Source organism: Macrobrachium rosenbergii, chromosome 31 (genome assembly GCF_040412425.1).
Source record: "Macrobrachium rosenbergii isolate ZJJX-2024 chromosome 31, ASM4041242v1, whole genome shotgun sequence".
Classification (NCBI taxonomy): Eukaryota; Metazoa; Arthropoda; class Malacostraca; order Decapoda; family Palaemonidae; genus Macrobrachium; species Macrobrachium rosenbergii.
Window position 1 is genome coordinate 19,981,702 of NC_089771.1, and position 27,199 is coordinate 20,008,900.

The 27,199-nt window shown below is 35.8% G+C and overlaps 1 protein-coding gene across 4 annotated transcripts in view; it reads left to right on the forward strand.

Annotated features, from left to right (window-relative positions):
- nompB (intraflagellar transport protein 88-like protein nompB) overlaps window positions 1-26,776 on the forward strand; it is a 73,131-nt gene extending 46,355 nt beyond the window's left edge. For 3 of the 4 annotated variants that reach the window (XM_067132378.1, XM_067132376.1, XM_067132377.1), the window contains exons 8-17: window positions 201-358; window positions 2,091-2,277; window positions 5,335-5,521; window positions 9,235-9,382; window positions 13,570-13,681; window positions 16,551-16,785; window positions 17,519-17,660; window positions 20,854-20,940; window positions 24,307-24,425; window positions 25,330-26,776. In XM_067132378.1, the coding sequence (XP_066988479.1) occupies window positions 201-358; window positions 2,091-2,277; window positions 5,335-5,521; window positions 9,235-9,382; window positions 13,570-13,681; window positions 16,551-16,785; window positions 17,519-17,660; window positions 20,854-20,940; window positions 24,307-24,425; window positions 25,330-25,451 (1,497 nt within the window). In that variant the 3' untranslated portion in view covers window positions 25,452-26,776. The remainder of the gene's footprint in view (window positions 1-200; window positions 359-2,090; window positions 2,278-5,334; window positions 5,522-9,234; window positions 9,383-13,569; window positions 13,682-16,550; window positions 16,786-17,518; window positions 17,661-20,853; window positions 20,941-24,306; window positions 24,426-25,329) is intronic. The other variant, XM_067132379.1, reaches the window with a different exon arrangement.
- Window positions 26,777-27,199: the final 423 nt, after the last annotated feature.

A 27,199-nucleotide genomic window follows, 5' to 3' on the forward strand; every position in this document is an offset into this window, starting at 1 on the left:
GGCGGTTCATCCCTAACATAACAAATATTGCCTGTCATGTGATTTTAGTTTTCAACTCATAAAGGATAGTAACCATTTTCACTCTGTATTAAAATGGGTGTATTGAGTGTACATTTTCCTAATATAGTAATGGGGAAAAATGATTAGTTTTTAGGAAATTTGATTCTCTGCTAATAGCAAATATTCTTCCCTCTCCTTAGGATGACCCACACTCAAATCTTATCCTTGAAGTTATCCGAAATGACACCTTAAGGAAGATGGAACGACACATGAAGCAGGAAGCAGAACGTTCATTGCTTACAGCTGCAAAACTTATTTCACCAGTTATTGAAGGGACCTTCAGTGCAGGTTACAATTGGTATGTTTATTATCAAGTTTACCTTTTTTGTTTTTATAAAATCTAATAAATTATGATATGCCATAATGTCTTGTGGGCAGTCAGCTACTTATCTGTTTACCCCTTGTCACTTTTAATTATGTCATTGCTAACTTGACTTGCAGACCCATTTTAATTTGTCATATTGTTCATCAGTCATTGTACTTTTTAAATAGTTTTCACTGAAATTGTGACTACAGTTATGTAGTTACACAGTAAATTTTAGTTACAACTTCAGGTATTTTTTTTTTTATTTTGATAATTAAGTGTAAACTAGTATTCTGGTTGTTGTTTATGTTTTGTTGTTGGTATAAGCAATAAGAGCCTTTGGCTGAAACATTTTCATTTTATGACATTGCCTCTAGTGACTTTTTGTTGTTAAATTAGACAAGACTTTTTCCTGTACTATTGTAGTTGACTGATAAGTTTGCCTGAAAGTAAATGTTATTTTAGATGTTTGTAGAACATGGAGGAAGGTGGGTTTGAATGGCATAGCCTCCTCTTGCATAGTATTTGAACATGTGATCGGTGTGAATGAGAAGTGTCATTGTCAAATTCTGCTTCAAATACTTGGTCCAGTCTTGATTGACAGATAACCCCTAATGTATAAGGATTGTATATACAGCTGTCTCTCAGAATTTCTGGGGTTTATGAGCACTGGCCCTTGTAAATTTGAAATCTACAAGCAGCCTAGCAAATAGTGTTATATTGAACTACAATTCTTGAGAGATTTGATTTTGCTAATCATTTGGTTGTCTGTAATTATTCACCCATTTCTTTGGTAAAGCTGGTTGAATATTTTTTGTTTGATGTTTTTGGCCACTGATGAAATAGTATGAAAACTGATATGATGTTTTTGTTGTTACTTTGAAAAAAAAAAAAATGAACTTACCTGTTTTTCTGATTTTAAGTGTACAGGTACTGTCATGTTAACCAGTCTTTTCGTATACTGCTCCTTCTTAGATGGCAGTTAGGTTCTTTGCAGTAACCTCTTGTCCCCAGCTGTATTGCTGCTTGTCTTTGATTTTATCTTTTCCCTTTGATATCTTTCTGTATAGCTGTATAGCCTCTTCAGCTTTAACTTTCTCTAGTATTCAGTTTTATTTAATAATAAATCCCTCAGGCAAGTCTTATCAGAGTCTTGAGATACGACTCAGTGATTCCATTCAAATACTAATTAGGTCCATATTCAAAATCAATCAATAGTCTGTGATAAGCAAAGCAGATTATTCAACAACAAATATGCAAGAACAACAAATAATTAAAGTTAATATAGGTACTGTACCCTCATGGACTGAAAAGGACCTAAAATTGGTAGGCCACAGTATAGAGCCTAAGGCACAGTCCAGAGTTTGAAAAAAATAGGTTACATGGCCACCATCTGGCTGCTAAATGTTGCATCCAAGGTGCCTTGCATATAAAAATGACAGCACGATATGCAAATCATTTAAGCAAAATATAGTTGTTACAGGTATGGTGTTAGGTGTTCCCAAGTACTGTATTTGAAATTGGTAACACCTATTGAATGTCACGGCTTAAGTGAAATATTGTTAGGTTTGTTCACAAAAAACAGATATAATTACAATTTTATGTTTTAAGAATTTGTTTAAATAAATAAACAATTCCTTGATTGTATGTAACAATAAAAATTTAGTGTACCATAATTTACATGACTGTCAGTAATGAACAACGAGTTATCTCATATGTTTTTTAGGTGTGTTGATGCTATTAAAAATTCCCAGTATGCTGACTTGGCTAATGATCTGGAGATCAACAAAGCTGTCATGTACTTGAGGCAGAAGAACTTTAAGGATGCAGTGGAAACCTTGAAAATGTTTGAAAAGAAAGAAACAAAAGTAGCAAGCACAGCAGCTACTAACTTATCTTTTCTTTATTTCTTGGTAAGTTTTCATAAAATGCTAAACTGACTTATTGTCATTTACACTGACTAACTGTTTTAGCACCACCAATCCAAAACTTTATGACTGCTTCTAGATTTGTTGGTTCCCTGTACAAAATCACTCAAAAGATAAATAATCCAACTCCCCACCTGCACGTCTATCCTCCCAAGCCCCTCTGTTGGGCAGAAAATGATCACATCAAGTATGTCTGTCTCTGAGCAGACCTGATGACTTTGATTCTTTGAACTTGACCAGTTCTTGCTTTTCCATTCTTGGTTTTTGTAATATCAGCCTGTATTATCTTTCTTTTCTTTATTTTGGTGACAGTTTTACCATAAGGACTTAAATTTTGTTCTGTAGGCTGTAATAAGTGCATTGAGAGCTGTTTATTTTAATTTCCAAAGGATACTGCCACTGCTGCTCTTTGTAAGCCTGTTTTTTATTTGACCTTTGTATTATATATTAATTAAGAATTAGTTCTTTTCATACCAGTTTTGGTCTCATATTTGAAATCATCAAGGATAGCTTAGAGGCTCATTCATGTTTTGCTCTGAGAAGTTCACTGACTTTAATTATACTTAGCTTACTTTTTTTTAATGTCCATCAGTTACCATAAACTGTGTGATGTGTTTAGCATATTTATTTAGTGTTCATGATTTCCCTTGCTTGTGGTAATTTGTGGTAGTTATGGTCCATGTTTTTGGCCTGTTACTATGATTATTACGTAATGGAGTTACGATTGTCATAAGCAAGGGTTTTCACACCTGTATATTTTTCATGTTGTTTCTTGTTAGAAATATGATATAGTATTTGGTTTTGAGGTCTCTTAAATAGCTCAGTTTTCATATTCACATAGCCTGAGCAATAATTTTATGTGTAGCTATAGAGAACCTCATTTGGTAATGTAGTAATGAGGAGGGGGGATGTGTAGTTCAGATGTACCCTGCAAAGTAAGGACTGGTTCAAGTCCAAGTGGTAACTCCTTAATGGTAGGAAGTGTTCTAGGTTCCCATAGAGCTCAGACAAGAACTGATTATTCTCTGCTTCAGATATATCTTCAGGCCCTTCTGTTTCAGCATTATTTTCCTCTCCTAGACTTTCTGATTCAATTCATACAGGTTTTAAGTTCTTGAGAGTGAAAAAACTCCTCCCTCTTGGCAGTTGGCTTAAGCATATGTAATTGAGCTTACATAACGTATTGGGTAGTCTGCCTTTCTGAGAGAAGGGATTGCTCTCTCTCTTTTACTTGTCATACTAAATTACCTTCTTTGCAAGGCCTGCCATTTGTCTTTATGTGAATGCTGAGATATGCACAAGTCCAGGACATTATTTTGAGCATACCATAGTTAATCATTATGTTAACTTTTAGTCGAGTGACTCGAATGTACACAGTGCGCAGAACGAACTTCAGGATAGTTATTTTTCTGTGTAGTGTGTCTGGAAGCAATACCCAGAATGTGCTCCATGCCCATTTCAGGCTTTTCTAGAATTAATAGTGTGTCTGCCCGCTCAAAAGCTGCCCAACATCCCCCTTCTCTGATTTACCTTCCAGTGGAAACCAATTTGACCCAGGCCAGAACTTCTGACTTGAGGTAAGACTGAACACAAAAAACTGAGGCTGGAACATTTAAGATTGGATCTAAGTAACTTTGATTAAGGTAAGCTGTTCATTGGTTGGTCCTTGGTTCTGATACTGTTACATGCTGAAAAGTGAGGATTTGGACCTACCACTGTTATGGGGTTGCAAAGGCCAGTCTATGCCTTTGATGTTCATTTCATGATAGAAAATGAGGATTTAGACCTTTGGACCTGCTATCACTAAGAGGTAGCCTAGGCCAGTCCACAAGTTCAATGTTCAGTATTGCTTGGGGAAAGCTCTCTCTATTTTCTATTTTAATTTTTGACTACTTTTAGTTGATTAGGGTATTTCAGTCTTGACTAATCATTTTGGTAATCTGTCTCAGAGCTTCCTAGCTGGGATTTACCATTAGTTGTGAAGAGCATGTACACCCTCCCTGAGCGTCCGTACTTGAATCTTTCCTGTTTGTTTGACTTTCAAGACCATTTTTTCTCAGCCCTGGCCTCTTCAAAGTAGTTTAGTGGGCTCCATGCTTTGCCTGGGACTGCTCCATTTGAAGCGTTGGTCCGCTAGCCAAGTTTCCTTTGTCCCAGAATTTGTTGCCAAAACACAAGCTTCCAGAGCTTTTTACCCTACTGTTGCTCTTCCTTTACTATTTTTGCTTTACCTGCAACTTCTAAGATTGATGACCTCCTTTGCCTCATCAGGGCATTAGTTGCAGTATACTCAGGAATTTCCCTTTATTTCTTTAAGACTTTCTTTTTGCTTAGGCCACAGGAAGAAAAAAATCCAATATTACCATATCTTTCTGGTTCCAACAGGTCTCGTGTAGATGTGCTGTATTTTGATTTGTCATTTGAAGGGATGTAAGATATACTGTATTTTCATGTGGGCCAATTGTCACAGCAGTTCGTGGCATCATTGGGTAGGGATCATGAACCTTCATCTTCGTCCACACCATAGCTTTCATGAATTCTCAGATCAGATATATACCAGTGTTTTGTAAGTATCTATAGCCATGGTCCTTGATGGTTGACCTGTAAACTTTCATATTCAGTCCTCCAATACTCCTGCAATTATGGGGATGATCTTGAGAGGTTGTAGCTTCTTTGTCTATCCATCTATTTTGATATATAGACCGTATGAATAATGTGGTTGCAGTGAAAAAACTTTTATTATACAAAATTTTTTTGTTCATACAAATAAATTAATCATGGAGTGCATGTTCTCCTCCTTTCCCAGCACTCTGACTTTTGATCTTTTGGTACTTGAAAAGTGAAAGAAAGCAAACATCAAATCATTAAATACATGTGCAGAGGCCTATTCATTTTTTTATGGTCCAAGTTGATATGACTGAGATTTCCTTGTCCACAGAAATAATGCAATGTAGTATATGATTAATAGATTTGTATGAAAAAAATACCTGTCCAGTGTACTTGTCCAGTGTAACAAGAACATTTTTTATTTTTACTTTGCAGCAAAATGAAGTTGAAATGGCTGAGAAATATGCTCAGATGGCAAGAGATTCTAATGGATACAATGATTCTGCGTTGGTAAATTTAGGTAACTGCTGTTTTCAAAGAAAAGATTATGAGAAGGCCCGTGAGCATTATGTTGCAGCGCTTGACATTGATGCATCTTGTGTTGAGGCGCTTTATAACCTGGGTAAGACTGTTGAGTGAAGTTGTTAGTTTTAAGCTTTTGAAATATTTGTTATAGCAGTGTTGTATGTTTGAAGTTTAAACTTTTTTTAAAAGAAAAGAATTTTTTTATTCAAACAGCACCTTGACTTTGCAAACATGAAATACTGCTCATTGGTTGCTTAATGATAGCATTATGAAATTAAAAAGGACTCTTGATAAATCTTGCTGATAATTTTGTGGCCAAACAGTGTACAAATCCATATTTTACTGTGGTAAAATGCTTTGTACAGTGCTTGGTAACTGAGAGTTGAACTATTCACTTGACAGAAGAAGTCTTGCATTATGCTGTCAACTAAGCAGCATTTACTCATACAGTGTATGTGCTTGTGCTCTAAGTGATCCTACTTATGCTCAGTTGCTCATGCATGAGTGTTACCTGCCTTTGCCTGTACACTGTTCACACCAATGCAGTATCTTTGCTTGTACTTGCTGATTCGATACCTGCAATTGTATGTGCACAACCTGTGTACGTATGGCACTGATATTGGTTTTCCAGCTTGGCTACTGCTGTGTGTGTGTGTACAGGACTACTTCGGGATTTTGTATGTGATTTACTCCAACTTACTGGTTCATGGCTATGCACTTCACCATCAAGTTTGATCAGTAGGGTCCATGTTCATAAGACCAGTCCATGGCTGTGCTTGTTTTCTCTCCAAAAGAGAGAATCCTCCTCATAACACAGGGATTGGTTGGGTCTAAGGATTCCTTACTTTGTTAAACTGACCCAGCATCAGCTCTCGTGACGGTTCTCACTCTCAGGATATTCTGTCACAGAAGTGGCCTAAGTATGAAGTACTGGTCAGTTTCTAATCAGCTGCCAGTATACAAGCAGCAGTTCTGTTTATGTCAGGAAGTGCTTGTTCATTGAACAGTCCTGTTTCAGAGCAAGACCATCTTGGATGTTTCTGCATGAGTTTTTTAGGTGTTCATTGGTCATGCATACCAGTCCCAGGGGAATCATGTTTGGAGGAATTCATGGATATATTGTGTATAGGCAAGTATTTGTATTGATATCTACATGCCACTTGTGTCTAGTACTGCTCATGTTGATGTTAAAACTATCTGTTCCTTGAATGCGCAACTCATCCACGTTCATTACAGCCCATTCCAGTATTGTTCCCAGTATGGATCTGCTGTATTCTTCCCAGTAGGGATCCACTGGTATGGGAATGATTAACCTTGTGCTCTGTTCCTATGGTCAGTGAAGGTTTTCAGATGCAGTTGGTGGCAATTTTCCAGTAAACAATTCTCAAAAGACATTTCCCTTCCACTCATGCCCAATAGGGGCCATGCACATAGTGGCAATCCTTTTCCTGTTATGGTATAGGTGTTGTGGGTTGCTTATACCTGGCACAGACTGCTTTTGTGATGTCACAATCAGCAATATTATGCAGCTAGTGCATAATATTGCTGATTCCAAATGCTACTGGTGACTGATGCAGCATGTCCCCTAAGCTGTAGCGTCCAATACTGAGGATCTTTTCATGATTAATGGAACTGTTATCCAATCCAGCAATGCTGTTTTAGAGATGGAATTTACTAGCATAACTTTAATAGCATCACATTGCTGCTCTGTCTTCACTATTGGACATGGACTCTGCCATCTTTGCAGGGGCTCATATACTTGAGGAGCAATTGCTCTTTCCTGTAGGATTTGTGTTAGGAATGTTTTCCTGTAGGGAGTCTTTCCTTAATCACATTTCTCTGAGGTGCCAGATTCTGATCTGATGTGCTCCTCAATTACAGAGGAACCTCTTCGTTCACTTTTTGATCCCTGGAGAGTTTTACTGGTTCCTGATCTAGACATGAGATATTAGGTTTTTATTCTTGGAGAAACTGACCAGCTTGATACGCCCCTAGATGTTACCTGGATGTTTCTCTAGCATCAGTTGATTTTTTGACTTATTGTCTAGATCTTAGAGGGTCCTCTTCTTGAGAAGCTAGTGGTCAAGTGTTCCAAGAAGACTAGGCATCTCAGGCAAACTTCCACTGTCGGAAGGTGTTTTACCCAGTTGTCTCTCCTGCCCTAACCCACTCCCTGTGGCAGTAGATGTGAAGATTTGCCAGTGATAGCTCTCCTCACTACTGACTTTTGATGAGTTCCCACAGTCTTCAAGTTTGATTGCTTTTAATCCTACCTACTCATGTATTTGTACTAGGTTATCGTAGCATAATCAGAAAAAGTCAAGGTTCCCTTTACTTGTAGAAGTTGTTTCTTTCTTACCAGATCTTCAGTCTTGCAGTCCAAGCCTTGAGTCAGACATAAGAGAAGAAAGGAGTCAGATGGGGGTGGAGAGGACAACACGGAATAGAGTAGGATGGAGTCCAGGCCTTTGCTTTCCAATACTTTCATCCCTCCTTTCAAGAAGGAATCTCATTTTATTGGAGGAATCTCAGTGCATTAATTATTTTGTGATGACTCTTCTCTACCAATTTGCATAATCAGTCTGAGTCAGATATCCACATGGGATCTGGAAGAGGATTCTCTGTATGGAGTCTGCAGAGGGGCATTGTTTGCTTTTCCTTTAAGATTCCATTACCACTTGCACCTCAAGGAAATCTCTCTCTCTCTCTCTCTCAAGATTCTTAAGAGGCAGATGCAAAGGTAAGAGCATTGCACTTACTTTTTGCTGTCTTTGTGACTTTTTTGTTTCCTTCTACCTGAAGGATTTCAGGAACTAGGTTTTCATTGGGTAATTATAGGTACAGTAGCAGTTTCCATTTGGGAAGGGAAGCTTTGATTTTTGCTTCCTCTTCAGGAAACCTCAAGTGTTTTTGTAGCTGCTTAGCACGTTGCTGGCTTCTGTATGACAGTTTTGTCCTTCTACTTGGTCTTTCTTCCTTTGTAGTCCGTGCCACTCCACATGACTAATCCATTGCCTTAGGGGTGTTTTCTTACATTCAACCTCTGGAGGAAATGAGAGAGAGAGAGAGATATCTTCGTGCAGTCTTTGGATTCCATAGGAGTTGGCTAAGCAGTTGTGGTGGAACTGTTCTTGAAACTTTTTGCCTTGTGCCCATGGACGTGTTCCCCACACTTAGAGGCTATTTTATGATGAATGGTTTTGTATAAAAACTTGTTTTACTGTAAAATCATCGTATTATGTTATTATTTTTGTCGTTAATAATGTGCTTACTTTGATTCCTTGTGTACTTATACATCCCACTTGAATGTACCTGTGATGTGTTTGTTTTGATCATAGAGTTTAGTGTGTGTGCTAAAATTGAGACTTGAAATATTAGAAGCTTAATTTGATGTTGTACTTGAATTTGTTGGCCTCATTGTTTTCACCATATTTCAGATGTTTCACAAGGTTTTAACTTAGTGACTTTTAGACATGAAACTTCCAAACTAAGAGATTGTAAAGGTTGACTTGTTAATTGAGCCAAAACTATGATTCACCAGAGGGAGAACCAGGCACACTTAAAGGTGACATGATATTTCAGTAGGTTAATCTTGGTTGAAGGTTATGCTTTGCATTTCATTATGATTATTATATCATACTACATCCTTCCTGAAGACTTGTGATGTTTTCTGCCAAAAAATGTAGTGTATCATGTGCCAAGTGTTCCATTTTAGTATAGCATCCATGTTTTAGTGTGTTCATCAGTTGGTAAATTATTGACCAAATTACATGACTATATGGTAGAAATATAATGAAATTTTCCTTCCAGCACTGACAAACAAAAAGCTTGGGCACTTTGGGGAAGCCTTGGATTCCTTATTGAAGATGCATGCTATTGTCAGAAATTACCCACCTGTAGTTTATCAGATAGCGAGTTTATACCAACTCCTCCGTGATTATGATCAGGCATCAGAATGGTAAGTACTGTATGTTGATGTTAGTGCTTTTGTGTTATTGTTTTTAGTCTTAAATTTAGGGTGAGGTAGTAGTGAAAAAGAAATTAACATTATTACAACAAAGGTAAATGAAGTTGCCATAAGTGAATTTTATGATATTTCAAAAGATTTCCAAGGTAGATCTAGATTTTCTAATATGCTTTTTTGTCTATACTGTAGCAGTTTGGAAAGTCAGACCACGCAATACCAGCTTTCACTCGACAGTGGACATTTTTTGCCATCAGGCAAACATTGGTAGTGTAAAATATTGCTCTAAATTAACCTGGATGAGACAGCCAGGATTAGATGTTGTATAACATTGCATGATTAAGGCATCCTGGAGGTAGGTGCTACTTGGTCGTGTATGAATAAGTAGCATCTTTTGGAACTGATCCACATCTTAAGAGTTTTTTGTTGTTTTCATATGCATATTTTTCACTTTACATAACATCAGAACCACTTTGCTGCAAAGCACTGTAACTTTACTTTATAAACAACCCTACTTGCCATTCCATTTTTGTTTGGCCACTGTCTAACACAAAAACTTATATAAAAATTTTTTGCTAGTCCAAAAAAATATGCGTACATTTGTAACTTTTTGATAGCTTAGCTGCTGTTTGTCCTCAGAGGAGTTGCTCTTTTGTGGTCCATAGAGGTTTCATAAGATAGACCAACTAATATCAAAGAATTCTCTTTTAGTCGTTCTCGACCAGTACATGCATGTTGACACTGATAGTATATAGGACTTAAAACAAGATGCCTCTTTCTTTTGTCTACAGTGACTACCTCGGTTCCTTTCATATTGTCAACCTGCAAGAGGCATCTTACTTAGGTCACCATTTGTCAACGATGTATTGACGCAGGACCTGATCTTCCTTACTCTATGGTCTATTCTACCAACTAGATATATCACATTTCGTCTGTCTTACCAGTGCTTCGAAATCGCTTTGATCATTATAGATGTGCCAAAAGAGCCTAATCCATTTTGTCACCTGTCAGTTTCTTTGGTAAGCTCCTTTAAGGACGAACAGCGGCTACATAATAAAAAAACAGGTTTTGATGTAGGAAAAACCTACTTTTGGTAGCTGCTGGGAGTCCTCAAACCCACCTACTTTCCCTGATAAAAAGGCACTGGATTTGGGGAATAATTATCTGCATAGACCTAAAAGAGAGTAATGAAGACCGGGTCCCGTGCCAATACTGTATGTGGTTGACAAAATGGTGACTTACATAAGATGTGCTGTTGCCACATCTTGCAGGTTGACAATAGGAATGGAACCGAGGCAGTCACTATAGACAAGAGAAAGGGGCCCCTCTCATCTTGAGTCCTATAGTCTTATCAGTGTCAACGTACACTATACTGGCCGAGACCGACTAAAAGAGAATTCTTTGATATTAGTTGGTCTATCTTATGGAGTCTCTATGGACCATGAGAGCCTAACTCCTTTGAGGACTCACAGCGGCTACCAGAAATTGGTTTTTCCTACATCAAAACCTGTTTTTTCTTATCTTAAAGTGATGTATTTTAGCATATATTTTTGTGCTGTGCCTTTATTATTACATACAATAAACAATGAAAGCTACACTATGTTCCATTGTGTTACAGCATCAGTACACTCCACCTAAGTGTAGGCAGTGGAAACTGAAGTGAAGACACCTTTTTTTTAATACATTTGGCTGCATTTTCACTTTAAAGTAACTCAAAGCTAATGTACCATAATATACAAATGTACATACAGTAGTACTGTACAGCACTACTGTATGAGTAAACTGCATAATAAATAACTTGCAGTGTACAAAAATGGTATACTGTATTTTCTCATGTGTCATATATTCATGTTGTACTCTATGCTATTTTTCATTTTACAGTACTTATTGTCAGTGTATATACATTGATATTGAAGCTGTTAAGTAATCCACAACACTGACTAAAAACCAAAGGAATTGTGGAAAAAACTCATTGACTTTATCCATTGTTAGTAAATAAATTCTACTATAAAGGATAATAAAGGGCAAAATGAAAATGCCATTCACAGAGGTTGATCTCTGATTAACATTTTTTCCTTGACTTTGTCTTCATAATGCTAATGTTATTAGCATATTATAAAACAACAATAGTAACACCTTCATTTGTTTGATATTTAACTTATTTCATTGACCACAGCATCTCCTCCTAAGGTATGTTGACCTGACAGGTTGTCTCAGGAGTTACCAGTAACCTAGATCACCTAGCATCAAGGTGGTCAAAGATCTCCAACTTGGTTGTCAGGGGAAGCAGTTTTTTTTTTTTTTTGCCATTTAGCGGGTGATAGTGCTATCACCACTCACACACCATAAACATGACCCTTAGAAGAGCATAGAGAATTGGTAGCCTCTGTAATGGCCATAGAGTACACCTCCATAGTTCAGAGAGTAAGCCACTGGACTGTGGGTGATTCAGTGTGTGAATTTCCCCCCTATCCACAGCAGTCACTTACCCCTTTACTTCTTACTCCCTTCTCATCAGTAAGCCAGTCAGCACACAACGTTCTCATCGCGCGAGTCAGTGCACACACGGTTCTCAGCCAGCTTGCCTGGCTGAGTAGAGGTATTTTTTACTCCCAACTCCACAAGCATAATGTGTGCATATACTCTTACTTTTGTCTGTATTGTGGTAATGTGCATACACCCATGAGCATTGATAAAAAGAGTGATCATGGCCATAGTGCAGATTTGGGAAGTGTAGTTACTGGGGATTACTTATATAATCTATTGTAGACTTTAGGAAGTGGAACAGTGTGTAGGTACTACAGGTACTTAATATGATATGGCAAATATACACTTATGTCACAGCTGATATGGTTTGTAAAATATTCAGAATAAAAATTTAATCTTTTAAGACTGCAAAATCTTTCTTGTTATTTGAAAACTGTGTCACTTTGATTATCAGAATTTAAGCATAGTACTGTAGTGCACTCATGAGATGGAGAAGTTACAACTCCCACCATTTTGAATTTTGTCTCCAGTGATCTAAGTTATGAAAATCATGATGGTAAACAACCTGATTCTGATTATTTTACAGTTCAAAGTATATGAATAGTTGTATGCAAAAATCTGGGAGTGGAGAGTCTGATGCTTGCTCGTGATTTATTAAGGTTGATAGTACTAACACTGGTAAATTGTTTTAGGCAAGTCTTAAGTTTTTTTTTTAATTACCCATAGAGCCATAACTTATGGTGTAAGAATTCCCTTCTTCAGGAGGGGCTTTAGATTTATTAAGGATGTTCAAGGGCGATGCACTCACTAACCTGAGGAGTTCTTAATTTGTTTGGAAAGGGGTTCATGTTGAGGCTAGTCATGGCCTCCTGAAGATCTGGCATTTCATAGTTATTAATGGTTAGTTCAAGTTAGTTAGTTCTTCATTTTCTTTGTTCTTTCAAGAAAGGTCTGTGCTTGGTTCCAATTCCAAGGGCCTAAGTTGTGATGGATTCTTAGGCTCTGTATCATCTTTAAGCTGCCTTTTTGTCTTAGATTGGGGGCTTTTGCTTCTCTTTCAAGAGTTTGGTCATGGATGTAGTTTTGTCACCATATGATTAAGCTGCTGTTGCAGGGTCAGACTTGAACTACTTCTGTTGTACTGTCTGCAAGTGATTTGGGCTTTTTATTGGAAGCTCTCTCATCATTGCCTGCAGTTTTAAACAGGGGTCCAGCTCATATATTAACCTTTGTTATCTCATGGAGCCTTGGCTATTAAGACTATGCAAATGTTTGAGATGGAATATTTTTCAGTACAAACCCACTACTTGTCATTGACATGTAAGGAAATTGCTCGTATGGGTTATTATGGAAAGTTTAAGTATAAAATGTAAAAAGTCATTCAATCTTTTTCACTTTAGTAGACTTTTGTATTATCTTGAAAGGGATTTTTTGTGTTCTGTCTCTCACTAGCTAACTTGATAACAAAGTGCATTAATAAATATGTGTTTGTATGCCATATTAAAAAAAGGGGCTCACTATATTGTATTGTTTTACTGTATGTATTTCATGATTACCCACATTTTTCAATAAACCAGATGGGCTAGGATAAACTATCACAGATAGTTGATAGTTTACTGTACGCTGAAGAATGAAGGACAGCTTCAGTTATATATTACCACTTGGAATAACTGGCAACATGTTTCTGATTACAGGTATCTTCAGTTGCTTGGTCTTGTTCCAACTGATCCTCACATACATCAACGCTTGGGACAAATATTCGATTCTGAAGGAGATAAACAGCAAGCATATCAATACTATTTTGATGTAAGTTCTATTAATGTTGATGTCTTATATTATTAGTAAAAGGATATTAACAGGAACATGTGCCCATACAATATATGAACCTCTTATTATGCTTATTAGTTGGGCCCGTTTAGTTAATTAAGCACTGAATGACTTCAGCAAAGAAAAGTATCCATTAGTTCTTTCTGGTGAGTATGCCATTGTCCTGTGAAGCCATCTACTCATTGTCCTAGTAGAGTGGTAGCTCTGATTATTATTACTACTATTAATAGAGTGGAGACTTTCTCTTAGTGCTGTAACATTTGAAATCTAAAAGGTTGCAAATTCTAATTCATTAACTTTATTTTTTGTCATCCTAATAATTTTCTTTTGGTTGTGATAGGTCATACATATTACAAATATTCCCAGAGTTTGTAGACAGAAAAATATACTGGGTTCAACTTGCATTTATTTGATTTGGACCTTTTGGGTAACTTTTGTATATTTTAATTAAGACCTTGTTGCCTCTACCAATCTTCTACACACAAATGAAAGATGCACATGGTTTTTGTTAAATTATATGTGGGAAAAATCATGGAGATGAAATATGGAAAGATGACGTTAGCAATTTCCTCCTCTGATTGGTTGACCTGCATCTTCTCTAAACCTCCTTTGCTGTTCCACAGATGGAGTTAATAACCATGGATGTAAAGTGCTTCTGCATATGATGGTGGAGGGGAGGATTTTGTCTCATGTTCATTAATGAAGAAAGTGAGACCATTTCTTTAATACAGTATTCATCAAAGTCTCTATCAGATATAGTTTAGGGAGCACCTACGGTTTCTGCTGACTGTAACAGTGGGAAATCGAGTGTTCTTTGTTGATCTTTTTTAATGAGTATAGATTATCCCTTACAGAAAGGCAATTTATAATCATTATAGAACAATGCACCAAAGAATGTTTGCTTGCCCAGCTGGTGCAGCCTGTAGCAATCCTGGATCCTACCTCCAATGGCTGGAGCCTACATCTGATAGAGGTCTTAAATATTCAACAACTTCATCCCTCAGTAAATACTAAAGGTTGTGGTAGTTCAGTTGGTTTTGCGTAGACTTCACAGTATGGTGGTCCTGAGTTTAAGACCTGCTAAAGGTGTGATAACTTCGAATGGCAAAGACGACATTACTGTCCATGTGAGCTAGGCATTGGGGTTTGGGGAAGCCTGCTGTGTCATCAGCAGCCATGGCATGTTTTTCCCCTGTCCAAGCACTAGTGCAATGGCATGTCCATTTCCTCTGCCGCTAATGAGCAACCTTTAAACCTGTAAGGAATAAGCACTCTCCCTTCCTTCATTAAACCACAGAAGTCATTCCCTGTACCCTGAAGACAAGCTGTCACTCTAGACATTAATGCCTTAGGCTCAGATCCTGTTCTGCCTTTGTTGACTTTAAAGGTTTTGATGTTGACAACTTTAATGTCCAACTCGTGGAGGGAGGTGACATTTTTCTGAGGATGACTTATGGGGTTGGATGGGGGTGGCTGCAAACAATGGTGGCAATCCTGGCTTCCAACTGTTGTCTGACAATGAGATAGCTGCTGCAGTTACTGTTGGTGAGCTGGAGGAGGAAGGTGCAGAAGATGATGACAACACCAATTACTTAAACCCCAGGCTGCAAAGGACTCACAGAGGATCTTTGACAACTTCACTGACCTGATGGCAAACCCCAGCATTGACTGCAGCCATTCCCCCAGGACTTGGAGTTTGCTGAAGGAGCTTGAGAAATGTGGTGGTTGGAGAATGCAAAGCAGAATTGTTGTTTTTTTGCTTCAGAGTACCCTTGACAGCTTCTTCAGACCCCCAACCCCCATACATACAAGCCCATCGACGTCACTGCTGTAGTAAGTTGTTTAGTTTGGAAACACAAGCAAACACTTCAGCACTTTATATACATGCCAGGATCTTCTAGCCAGGACTCTGATGTGCCTCTCCACCTCTTTAAGACCCTCTAGGCACTTCACACCTCTTTCAACCAGGTTGCCACCTCATGACCTCGAAAAGACAGTGGTGTTGGAGGAGGGAGAGGACTTGTAAACCTCCCCCACAAAGTTTTAAAAATCATGTATGAGAGAGAGAGAGAGAGAGAGAGAGAGAGAGAGAGAGAGAGAGAGAGAGAGAGAGAGAGAGAGTGTGTTTTGTTTTTATTTTGTTTAAACACTGCTTCTAAGAGAGAAAATTGGAAAGTATAAAATCAGCATTTTACATCTGTACAGTATGGTAGTATACTGTATGTAAAGTACAGTACATATTGTATTGTGTTGTTTATAAGCATATAGTTTATGAACGTGAAGTAACAAAATAGGGGAAAAAAAGTAGTAACCAGATATGGGAAGTAAGAGCACAAAGTTTGAAACATTTACTTTCTAAAAATAAATTCATGCGTTATTTAGCTTTTTTTAATGGTGCCTTGATGCAAGTTTGAAGAAAAGAAGTTGAAATTAGATTTCACGTTAATCCCTGAAGATGAATTTAGTTTCTGACAAGATTAACAATTTTAGTGACTGAATGATCAGTTGTACTAAATACTGCATTATGTGCTTAAGTTAAGCTACAAAAGTCAATACTGAACTTAGTACTGTAGATGAAAAACATTACTGTTGATAACACAGTAAAGAATGTACAACAGAAATAACTGAATTAAAATGACTTGATGAGTAGTTTTTGTCAGTCTCTCCATCTAATTTTTGCATTTAAAACACTTTTAACAATATTGTAATTTACTGTTAGTTTATTTGGAGGGACAGTTTTCAGGTTCAGAAGAACTTATTTGAGATTTGTACTGTATAAGTGTTTATATGTAGAGGTGCAGTGTTAATAGTCTCTTTATTATGATTATGATAATATTTTTTATTTCAGTCATATCGTTACTTTCCAAGCAATCTTGAAGTAATTGATTGGCTTGGATCATACTTTATCGAGCATCAAGTAGCTGAGAAAGCTATTAGTTATTTTGAGCGAGCTGCTTTAATGCAACCAGATGAACCAAAGTGGCACCTCATGGTTGCAGCCTGTCATAGGAGATCTGGAAATTATCAGCAAGCACTCCAGACATATAAACAGATCAATCGAAGGTTCCCTGAGAATGTTGAATGTAAGTTATGAGAAGCTTGTGTTTATTATGTAATTTTGTTCTAAGGAAGAAAATACATCTCTGAGTTAAGGTTAGCTATAAAGTGTAAAATCCCAAAGACAGCCCTCCAATTGTTCCAACCTGCTTGTATCTGTTGGTTTACTTCCTCATTCTCTATTACTGGGTAATAGTTGATGTAGCTTGCTGGTAATGATGTATGTTTATAATTAATTAATGAACAGCCCATAATGGGATAAGCTAATCTTGCAGGAGAAGTGACTGGTAGGGAAATGTGTTGTTTATTATGGTTCCTGTATGGTTTTAGTCATGAAAAGTTGTTTATGGAAGCAATTTATTTTATTGATATTAAAATGAGTATTTCCTCATTTTTATATTTTGATCAGTGTGACTGCACAGGATATAATTTTTTCAATACTCTACAGTATTTTGACTGTGAATTAAGTTCCATTACTGTATGGTTAATTGGCATGTATTAAATTTTTAGTTTTTATCTCTTTTACACTATAACATTATTGGACTTTTCTGTTATATAAAGTTGTTTTCTTTTAGAGAAAGCTGTGTTGAAGTTCTTACACACTAAGAGATTAATTTATGTTTTAACCTCTGTTGATATGATCTGCCCCATCACATTACCACATGTATAGGCTTCAATTTATGATTATCATTGTTAGAAAACCATGTAAAATGCTAATTTAAATTTCAAACATTTATATATTTTCTACATTGTTCATAGGCCTCAAACTGTTGATTCGGCTTAGCAATGATCTTGGCCTAAAGGAAGCTGCTGAGTATGCTCAAGAACTGAAGAAAGTAGAAAGAGCCCATGAACAGAGAGAAAGCCGTGCTGCTAGTGGATCACGTCCTGGCTCACGAAGGTTTGTCACCAGTTTGATGTTTAATCTTAGAATTTTATGTTTGTCGTTATGGTGTTTAGTCTGATATAAAACAAGGATGGTGTTTGTAATTTTAGTACTTATATGTATCATGGTATCTGTGTTTTCTGAGAATATTTTCATATCGTGAAGTAATTAATGTCTTTGATGTTAGGAAAGGTAGGTGACTTCACAATGTTTTTAAGGGGATTGGCCATTTATTTTAGCCCAAAAAATCTGTTTGCATCCCTTTCATTGTTATCAAAATATTTTGAAAATTTCATATGTATTCATCTCCTATACTAATTGCATTACATAAATGAAATTGTTGTATGAAGACCATAGTTAGACTTCCAATAAATAAGAAGAAATTATATAAATTTTCCAATTTTCAGTCTTCTCATCGCATCCCCTCAAAATAAAATAAAATTGCCAAAACTCAGCCCTTGCAGATACAAAAAGATTTATTTTTCTTGTTAGACAGGTCAAGGCATAGTGTTTAATGGATTGTCATTGAAATTGGTCAAGAGAAGTGCCAAAATTTAGCCCTTTCAGGTATAAAAATCAAATTTATTTTGTCAGTCAGGCAGATCAGGGCATGTTGCATATGCATTGGCATTGAAATTGGTCAAGGAATGATGAAAGAGTATCATTTAGAAATTTTAAAGCTTCTCTTTAAAGATAGGGGCTTTATAGTTAGAGCAGCCAAAGGTAGCTGAGTCTTTTGTCTAATTTTTGAAGCCTTGAGAATGGAGGAAGAGGTACCATTAGTCAATTTTGCTGGTACTTTTTCAATTAAAAGTATTGTACTTTGTTGTAATAAACTACATATTGTATAACTAAACTTGCATCATACTGTCCTGTTTATATGGCTGGGATCCCTTATAACCACAAAGCTATTATGAATTTTGATGAAATAATCCATATGCAGATTGATGAATGCAGTATGCAGCTACAAAATAGAAAATAGCATAGCAATTTTCCATTTTTTTGTGTTTTTTATTTATTTTTGAGAGTGGCTGATTCCCTTGAACAATTAAGGTGTATGTGTTCCAGTAGCTCATTATAAAATATGTAAAATATGTTTTTATCAGAAAATATATCCTGTGTACAGTAGTATTAGTAATGTTATCCATCCAGACTTCATAACCCTGTGAAACTTGAGAGAATTTCACTAGTACAGTGTTAGAAAACTGTTGCTGTTTTTATCCCATCATAAATTGTCCACTTGCTGTTATAGTAATTATATATAATTGTTAAGAATAAGTATTTGGCAGGTTTTCATGGAGTAATGAATCCATGCCAAATCTAAGCAAATTAAACATCAGTAGGATTTTGGCATTCATAAATACATAAAAGGTATCACAGTATGTATAAATAGTGTCATTCTATTTGAACATAGGAAATGGTCATTCACCTTGCAGTTACTTGAATAACACTCCTTATGGTTTAGTCACCATATTTTGAGAACGAATATGACTTTAATTGAAAAAATTACTTTACATGTAATTTCTCTCTGTTACAAACACTGAATAACAAGTCTTGAACAAAATTCTTCCGAAGATTTTTAACAGAATCCTTGACCTATTCATAACTTTATACGTACTATATTAGGTTCTGAATATGCAGTCTGTTAAGTAACTCGTGTTTGTGGTAAAGAGCTAAACTTTCAGTCCAGACCTGTGGGAGCTGATAACTTTTAACTTAGTGGTGACTTTAAAGTAACTTATGATAACAGTAAAGAGATAAGTACTGAGATTAACATCAAATTTTTTAAGTATATGATAAAAATTTCATTATGGCTCACAGTGAGACAGTTCTTGTGGGAATTTTTCTTACTCAAAGGTAGCCCAATCTCCAGTAGATTTCCTCTACTGTCAGAATTCTGTTTTAATGAATTTCACAATTTTTTGTATTAACATACTAGGACTTTATTGTGGAAAGATGCATATTTTAGGTCTTATGAATTGTAACCTCTACTAGGCTTCTTGAGAAACCTTATTGAAAAATTGCATGCTAGCTGAAATTTTGCTGAATGCAATACGCAGCTGCAAAATAGAAAACAGAAAACAAATTAGCAATTTTCCCTTTTTCTGATTTCTAATATTTATGTTAATGGCTGTTTCCCGTAAACATGTAAGGTGTCTTGTGTTTCAGCAGGTCATTGTAAAATATGTAAAATATTACCTATTTAGCAGAATGTATGAATGGATTGTTGAATCGTCCCTGCATTATTGAAGTGAAGTTTAGATGTTGAATGTAAAGAAGGGGAGACAAAAGGTGTAGAGATGAACTTTTTTAAGTACAGTAGTATATTGTATATAAGAAGAATTTGGAAGGTGAGATCGTTGTGTGTTGAGATTGTTCATTCAGGAGGAAAGGATGAGTTATATAATACGCTGGTAGAAAGAAGTGATAGGAGAAAGGAGAGGAAGATCTAGAAAGTGATGGCTGGATGATGTGTAAGGAGAGGAAGATCTAGAAAGTGATGGCTGGATGATATGCAAGAGTTATTGGCAAGGAGAATGACCGTCCAGGAAGTTAGTGAACGTGTGCAGGGTAGAAGTGAATGGCATTCACAGTGTGAGTAGGGTTTTTGATGAGTTTCTGATTAGCATATTGTGTAAATGTGTGAAGTGGCCAATGTAACAGAAGTTTCTGCCCAGGGTTTCATCTGCAACTCAGCAGTTTTAAGTGTGAGTGTGGCAGTAATAATTATTTTTCTCTTCTCATAGCCATGCCCGTGTTAGGGGAAACAGCTTAATGTTTTAAAAAAATAATTCTGTAATGCCTACCTTAGGCCTTTTAATATGTGCTAGACACTTAAGCAATGCTATAGAAGTAATTGGCTGAGTGATACGGTGCTAAAATTTATATCAGTCATAAAAAAATACTTTATCTTATTTAATGTACAGTACTTTACTGACACAGCTGTGATACCAATTGTAGTATTTTTGGATAGTAGTCAGTGTTGTAGTTGTTACCAGTGAATCACATTATGAAAACTGCATGTTAACTGTTAAGGCACATTAAATCTTAGAATGTCTTCTTTTTGTAAAGTTTTTGTTATTTATACGTACATAGTACTGTACATCCTTAAATATTACATGTTTAGAAAACCCTGTCCTAATATCCAGTCGCAGGTTATATCTGCTTTTCAAATCATTTTAGTCCCACTGTTTCCTGCACTTGTCAGATCCTCATCACGGGCATCACGTAGTGGTTCAGCAGCATCTGGATATGAAGAGGCAGGTGTTTTGCCTCCTAAGAGTCCTGGCGCAAGGTAAGTATTTGTATTTTTTCTCATTATTATTATTATGATTATTTGGAAGGTGAACCCTATTCATGTGGAACAAGCCCATGGGCCATTGACTTAAAATTCAAGCTTCCAAAGCATATAATGTTCATTTGAAGTAAGTAACAAAAGGCAAAAACGGGAAATACAGAAAGAGGAGATCGGTTATTAGAAAAACAGATAAATTAACAAATTAATAAAATATTAAAATACAAGTTGAATTGTCTTAGGGTAGTAATGCGTTGCATCTTCACTTGAACTTCTGAAGTTCCAATTGCACAACATCCTCTGGGAGGCTGTAGCTTTATAGTCTTTGGTGTTAATTTATTTCACAAATCATCTTTTTGAGGAGAATTATAGCTATATGACACCATGTGCACATTTTGTAGGCAGATTTAATTTTTTTTTTTTACAAAACTTGATATAAATGTTGATAGAAATTCAGAAGTAAATAAGGTGAAAGCTGTGTAGCTTACATGTGTTTATGAATGTTGTTTATTTCATAATTTAGGTGAGGCATCCATCTTATTTTACTAAGGATAAATTATTTGTAGATAGAAATACTCATTAAAAATTAAATTTAAACTTTATTATTCTAAATTTTCTTTTTGAAATGAGTAAGTAACATAGACGTACTGTACCTTAACGTTTATACAGTAAACATATGATACTCCTTGTTAATACTTTTAATTATATATATTTACCTTTAGTTGGTTGAAATTTTGTACACTTTTGCCATTAATGTGGGATTAATATCTTAAACACTAAAGTCTTATTAAAGACAAATTTTCTTCAGTGAGACTTGTTTTTAGTGTTTTTATTTGGAGAATTTTTCAGTGATCTCTCTTTTGAATAGGTTATGGAGTACAGTATATGAAAATCCAACATACTGTAGTGTATTTTTGAAGTGTTTTCAAGTTTAGGTAGGGGTAATACTGTGCACTAGGCCTTGGGTATGTGATTGATTGATATTTGCTACATATTAGAAATTTGTGATCATAAAAAATTCTTAATAATGAATTAATCTAAAGATTATTGTTTATATTCGTAGGTAGTTTAACTTCCTAAATTTTTCATAGGTTTACAAACCACAGCCTTTTAGGAAGGGGTATTTGTCTGTGGAGGTTGAAATGGTTGTTGAAACTTGGTAACAAGGTGGTTAATTGGAGGTAGGTGGGTGAGTGGGGAAAGTTCCCCACTCACCTACCATTTGTAAGAACTTTGGACAGTTGATTATTTGAGGCATTTTTGGCTAAAAAGAGCTTGATAAATTGCATTGTAATTTGTGAAGTTTGGTGGTATTCAGTCTTTTTCATACCTGTGAATATTGAAGAAATATGTACCATGTACAGTGCAAATGAATGCTGTATTGCATGTACTAAGCCAAGGAAAGTATATATAAGAATTTGCTCTTGAAGTGAGGTCAGACATTGTACAGTAATGTTAAGAAGGACAAGGTGCTCATGGTATTGTTAAGGCAACGTAAGTCCCCAGTAAATAATATCTGTGGTCTTACAAGGAAAAATAAACAGTTGTAACAAATGGGCAGACAGTATTATTAATGGCTGTCAAGAGGATCAGTAAGATGTGTAATGTAGCTTTGGAAGTGGTGGAAAGGCTTTTATTAATCTGGGTTCAGGACATATGTGAGAGGCACATGAGCAGTATCTTTTTCGCCAATCTTGATATCCTGTTTGAGGGTCAGTTTATAAGGAGACATATATTTATAAGCCAAGGTTAACATGAGAGGTTTAAGAAACAAATGGATGTTTTCTTTTTGGGTAAAACTGCAAGTGCTGATGAGGTTGAAAACGTTTTTTCTCAGAGATCCAAATTTGTGACTAGTTATAGCCCCCAACCAGGTCTTGAATATGGGAGAAGTTCAGTAAGATGTTTACCACTGTTGTGTTGCCTTCCAATGAAGAAGGCAATCTGCAGCTAATCTCTTTTTGATATACGTATCAGACAATGCAAGGACACTAGGAATTGCCAAGGGGCAGAATTAGATAGTCTGGAAATCTAACTCCAAGGTGTGGCTAACAACAACCATTGGCTGAAGATGTGGATGACAATGGCCATTGGCCATTTGGAAAGCCCTTGAGTGATATGCCAGATGAAAAAAAAATTGTGAATATAATCACAATTTGTAGGTAATGCTGCAATCTTCACAAGGCTATGGATGCATGGAAACAGAATATTGAGATGATTTTGCCTCCTAACACCACTTCTCGCATGCAGGCTTCAGACAATGGAATCTTATCAACCTTCAAACAGTATTACCAGCAGCAAAAGATGATGTCCATTTCCTCAGCACTGTACCCCTAACAGGACAGGAAAAGCATTCTTATTACAAAATGCAGCTGACTACATTGGGAATGATTGGGATGAGCTGCATCATTCAGTGGTACATTCTGTGTAGAGGAAAATATGTTTAAAATATGTTCACATTATCTCGGCTTCCCTATTGGTGGGTTATTGCATGTGACAGGATTTATAGAGATAAATGAAAAGTTGTTACCAAGCTGCTTGAGTCACAGTGCTTAGCTGATGAATTACAAGTTGAGAGCAATCGCATAGGAACATCCAATGAATTGTAAGGTTTCAAAGGAAAAGGAGACAAATTCCCATGTTGTTTGACATTGTGTTTTCAGGGAATCCTTGTACAATTAATAAGATGTTGTCAACTACATGAAGGAGCAGCATTGCTGCATATTTGAGCCATGGCAGTGTATCTGTTTACATTCTTGGGAAATGACAGCTTTTTTCTCTCATTACACGTTCCAAGGGCTTTCTTCTCTCCCACTATCCAACTGCTCCTGGCAGCCCTTTCCATTTTGGTCATCAGAATTGGTAGCTCTTAATGATGATGATTGTTTATAGTGACATCAAACTTAAAAGGAATGGTTGGAATTGGGACAACTCCTGGAATTCTTGCAGATTATGATGAGTACAGTGTATTTTGAATATTTGAAAAAAAAATTTCTATTAAACCAATTTATCTCACATTTATGTTGTGATTGGTATTTTAATTTTATGTTAAATCAATGATAATATAATTATATTTAGAGTTACATAGGTAATGATATAAACTGATGTGGTGTGTTACAGTCAGTTGGAACATATCTCTATCGTCTTCATGTTAAATGTTGTTGGACTCTATTGTCTTCATGTTAAATGTTGGACTAACACATTTTTCCCATCAAATGTAGTCTTAGTGGATCTCATCTCAGTTTTAACCCCATGGTTGACTGTGTAGTAATGGTCTGTGTTTGGTATGGAGAGTTCAGTTGATAGTTTTTTCATTATGCTAAATTTCATCAATTATTTTTTAATAAATAAATTCCTCTTTTGCAGAGCTAGTGCATTTAGTGCTCGCAGTATACCAGGATCAGCATTAAGTGGAAGGGCAACACGACTTTCTCTAAATGACCTTGATGAGAATGAACCATACATTCCTTCTAATAAAGAAATTGGTAAATATAGCATTACAGTATAAAATATGTATATTTTTTTGGAATGCAGAAGCTCTTTGTAATTATAAATATGATAGAAATTAAGTTTTTGATATATAACATTTCTCATACCATACATAGTCCAGATTGTGGTTGCAGTGTCCCCACACTTACCAATTCAGGAATCTGTAACTACTATACAGGTAGTATAATAATGGGTGAGGGCATGTACCTGCACCCTTGAGGAGCATTAGTTGAAATTAAGAACCCAACTCATTTCATTATGTACAGAAGATCTGTAAGTCAAGAATTAGGGGATGGGAGGAGGGCACTTTAATATAAGATTGATGGGTTTGTTTGGAAAATCATGTAAGTGTGATTTAGTCATCAGGAAGGAAAATAGCAAAAAAGTGTTGGCAAAAAAATAGAATAAAAAGTTAAAGGTTGAAACCAGTAAAAGAAACAATACAAAGGCAGCGAGAGAGGTTTGCAGTATGACATCATTGTAGAATGCTGCTGGAAAGGACAATTGAAGTACAAGAGAGCCATCAAGCTCTGGCAGAGGGCAGCAAGAAAGAGGATAGAGGTGTGTACAGGGAGAAGAGAAAGGGGGCCGGTAGGCAGGATGGCAAGAGCAGAGGAAGGTACAGGAGGAATAGAATTAGAATCTTAAAGCCCTTGAAAAAAAGTGGATTAAGATGAAAATATTTGGACAAAACAAAATGGTGAAATTTAATAAATTAAAGTTGAAAAGAAAGGAATAATTGAATGATGTAGGCAATACTATGAGACTGTCAAATTAGAACACATAGCCGTTTATCTCTAGGCTATTTAGGTTTCTGTTTACTGAATTTTCTGTAGTAGTGACTTTTCTTAATGTAGGACAAGTAAATGCAGTTTTTACATGTTCATTTTCTGTTTACAGATAGTAGTTATGTTGATCCCTTAGGTCCTCTACAAGAGAGGCCAAAGACCAGCATGAGGAGGAAGCAAGATGAAGATGAATTTGGAGATGATGAAATTGGTGATGATCTTTTGCCAGAGTAATGATAGGTCAGGTACTCCAATTGAGTTGGAAGGTGTGTTTTAGTCTGTCTATGTAATAACAGGCATGAGAACCATTTCGGTACGGTAAATAATTAGAAATACGGTACTTGATAGTCTTTGCATTATAATTAGCAATATTACTTTGGAAAACTACAATATCAGGTAATTTTTTGGTGCTTTACTTCTAGTCTTTACCTCTAGTCCATTGTCTTTTCATGTTGCACGACACTTCTTATATTATTCAAGTTCTAATAAAAATTTGTGTTAGAAACTAATCTTGACGAGACAAAGAAAGATCGGTGGTTGCTTAGCTGTGCTTTTTATCATAAATTTGTATAAACTAGTTCTTGATAGCGAATGCAAATGTTTGTATTGAATTTTGAAATTACTCAGTGGATGATATTGAGCACCAAAATGATATAAATTATGCTTTTGTTTAGTGAGTACATTATCATTGTATTTTATTATAGTATTTTTAGAAAATTATTTATATTGTAACACTTTTTCTTGCCCTGTAGATAATTTATTATATGAAAGTTGTAATTTATGATAATTTCTTTGTTACTTTTTGGGTTTTAATATGATCTTTATTTTAGAAAAAAATAGATTAGTAGTTACTGCATACGTAGTGGTGAAGAGTTTGCCAGTCATAATTACTTGTCTAATTTAGTCTTTTTAAAACTTTTATATCCATCTGCTTCTTGAATTTTATGAGATTTTAGCAATAATAGCTCAAAAAATGTTATAATTGTCAGGTACAATAGAGGAGAAAATTATATATCGAAATGTAGTACTGTAGCTGAGACTATTGGAGAAATCTTGCTTTTCTTGTCACCTGTGTTAATCAGTCAGTGATTGACAATGGTAAAAGAAGTCAGTTGTTGCATTTGCATATATAGTTATTTTAAGTCAGCTTTTATCAAACTGGCCAGTAGATTAATTTATATGACTTTTTCTTGAAGTAGAGAGATGAAAATTTGGAAACAAAATTGTCTGATAAAATTTGTACCTGGAGTTGAAGTTTCATGAGTAGAAACATTTAGAAATACTATAAATGATCAAGGTACTTCAGTGGCCAGAATTAATTGGTCATATCTACTTGAACATATCTTGATTCCATGTTCTACTAAAATGACTGACATACTTGTGGTTTATTTTTTTATTGTTTAGTTTTTAACTTGTTTCCTTGGGTGGACTAGTAATTCCTTGAGGGTTTCTATCCTTGTAGCTGTCTTTGAAGTGTGTACCTTATTGTAAAACTATATCGGCTTTTAAACCATAAAATGACCTTGGTTTTGCCATGTTATGATATTGTTGTTATTATTATTATTATTATTATTATTATTATTATTATTATTATTATTATTATTATTACAATATCATCAAGCACTGTAGGCTAATGAGAGCACAGATACACATTGCTCACCCTAAGGATTTTTAATAAATAAGAATTGAAAATGGAACAAGGTGAAGTAAGATAAAGAGCTTAGACAGTAGTGAACAGAGGCCAGAGTGAATAGATTAAGAGTTAAAAGCACAAACCAATGTAGCTTTGGTCAAAGGAAGGCTGCAAGGAATCTTAGCACCATTTACAATGTGCCAAGTAAGGTACATTGCAAGTGGTAACCCCTACAATGGGATTTTGCCATGAAATGTGATACATTTTTGTTCACTATTATTTCGAACTGATTCTAAAACTGGAGATTTATCTTTTGTAGTTTTCCAGTAAACTTGGTAATACTAGTCAA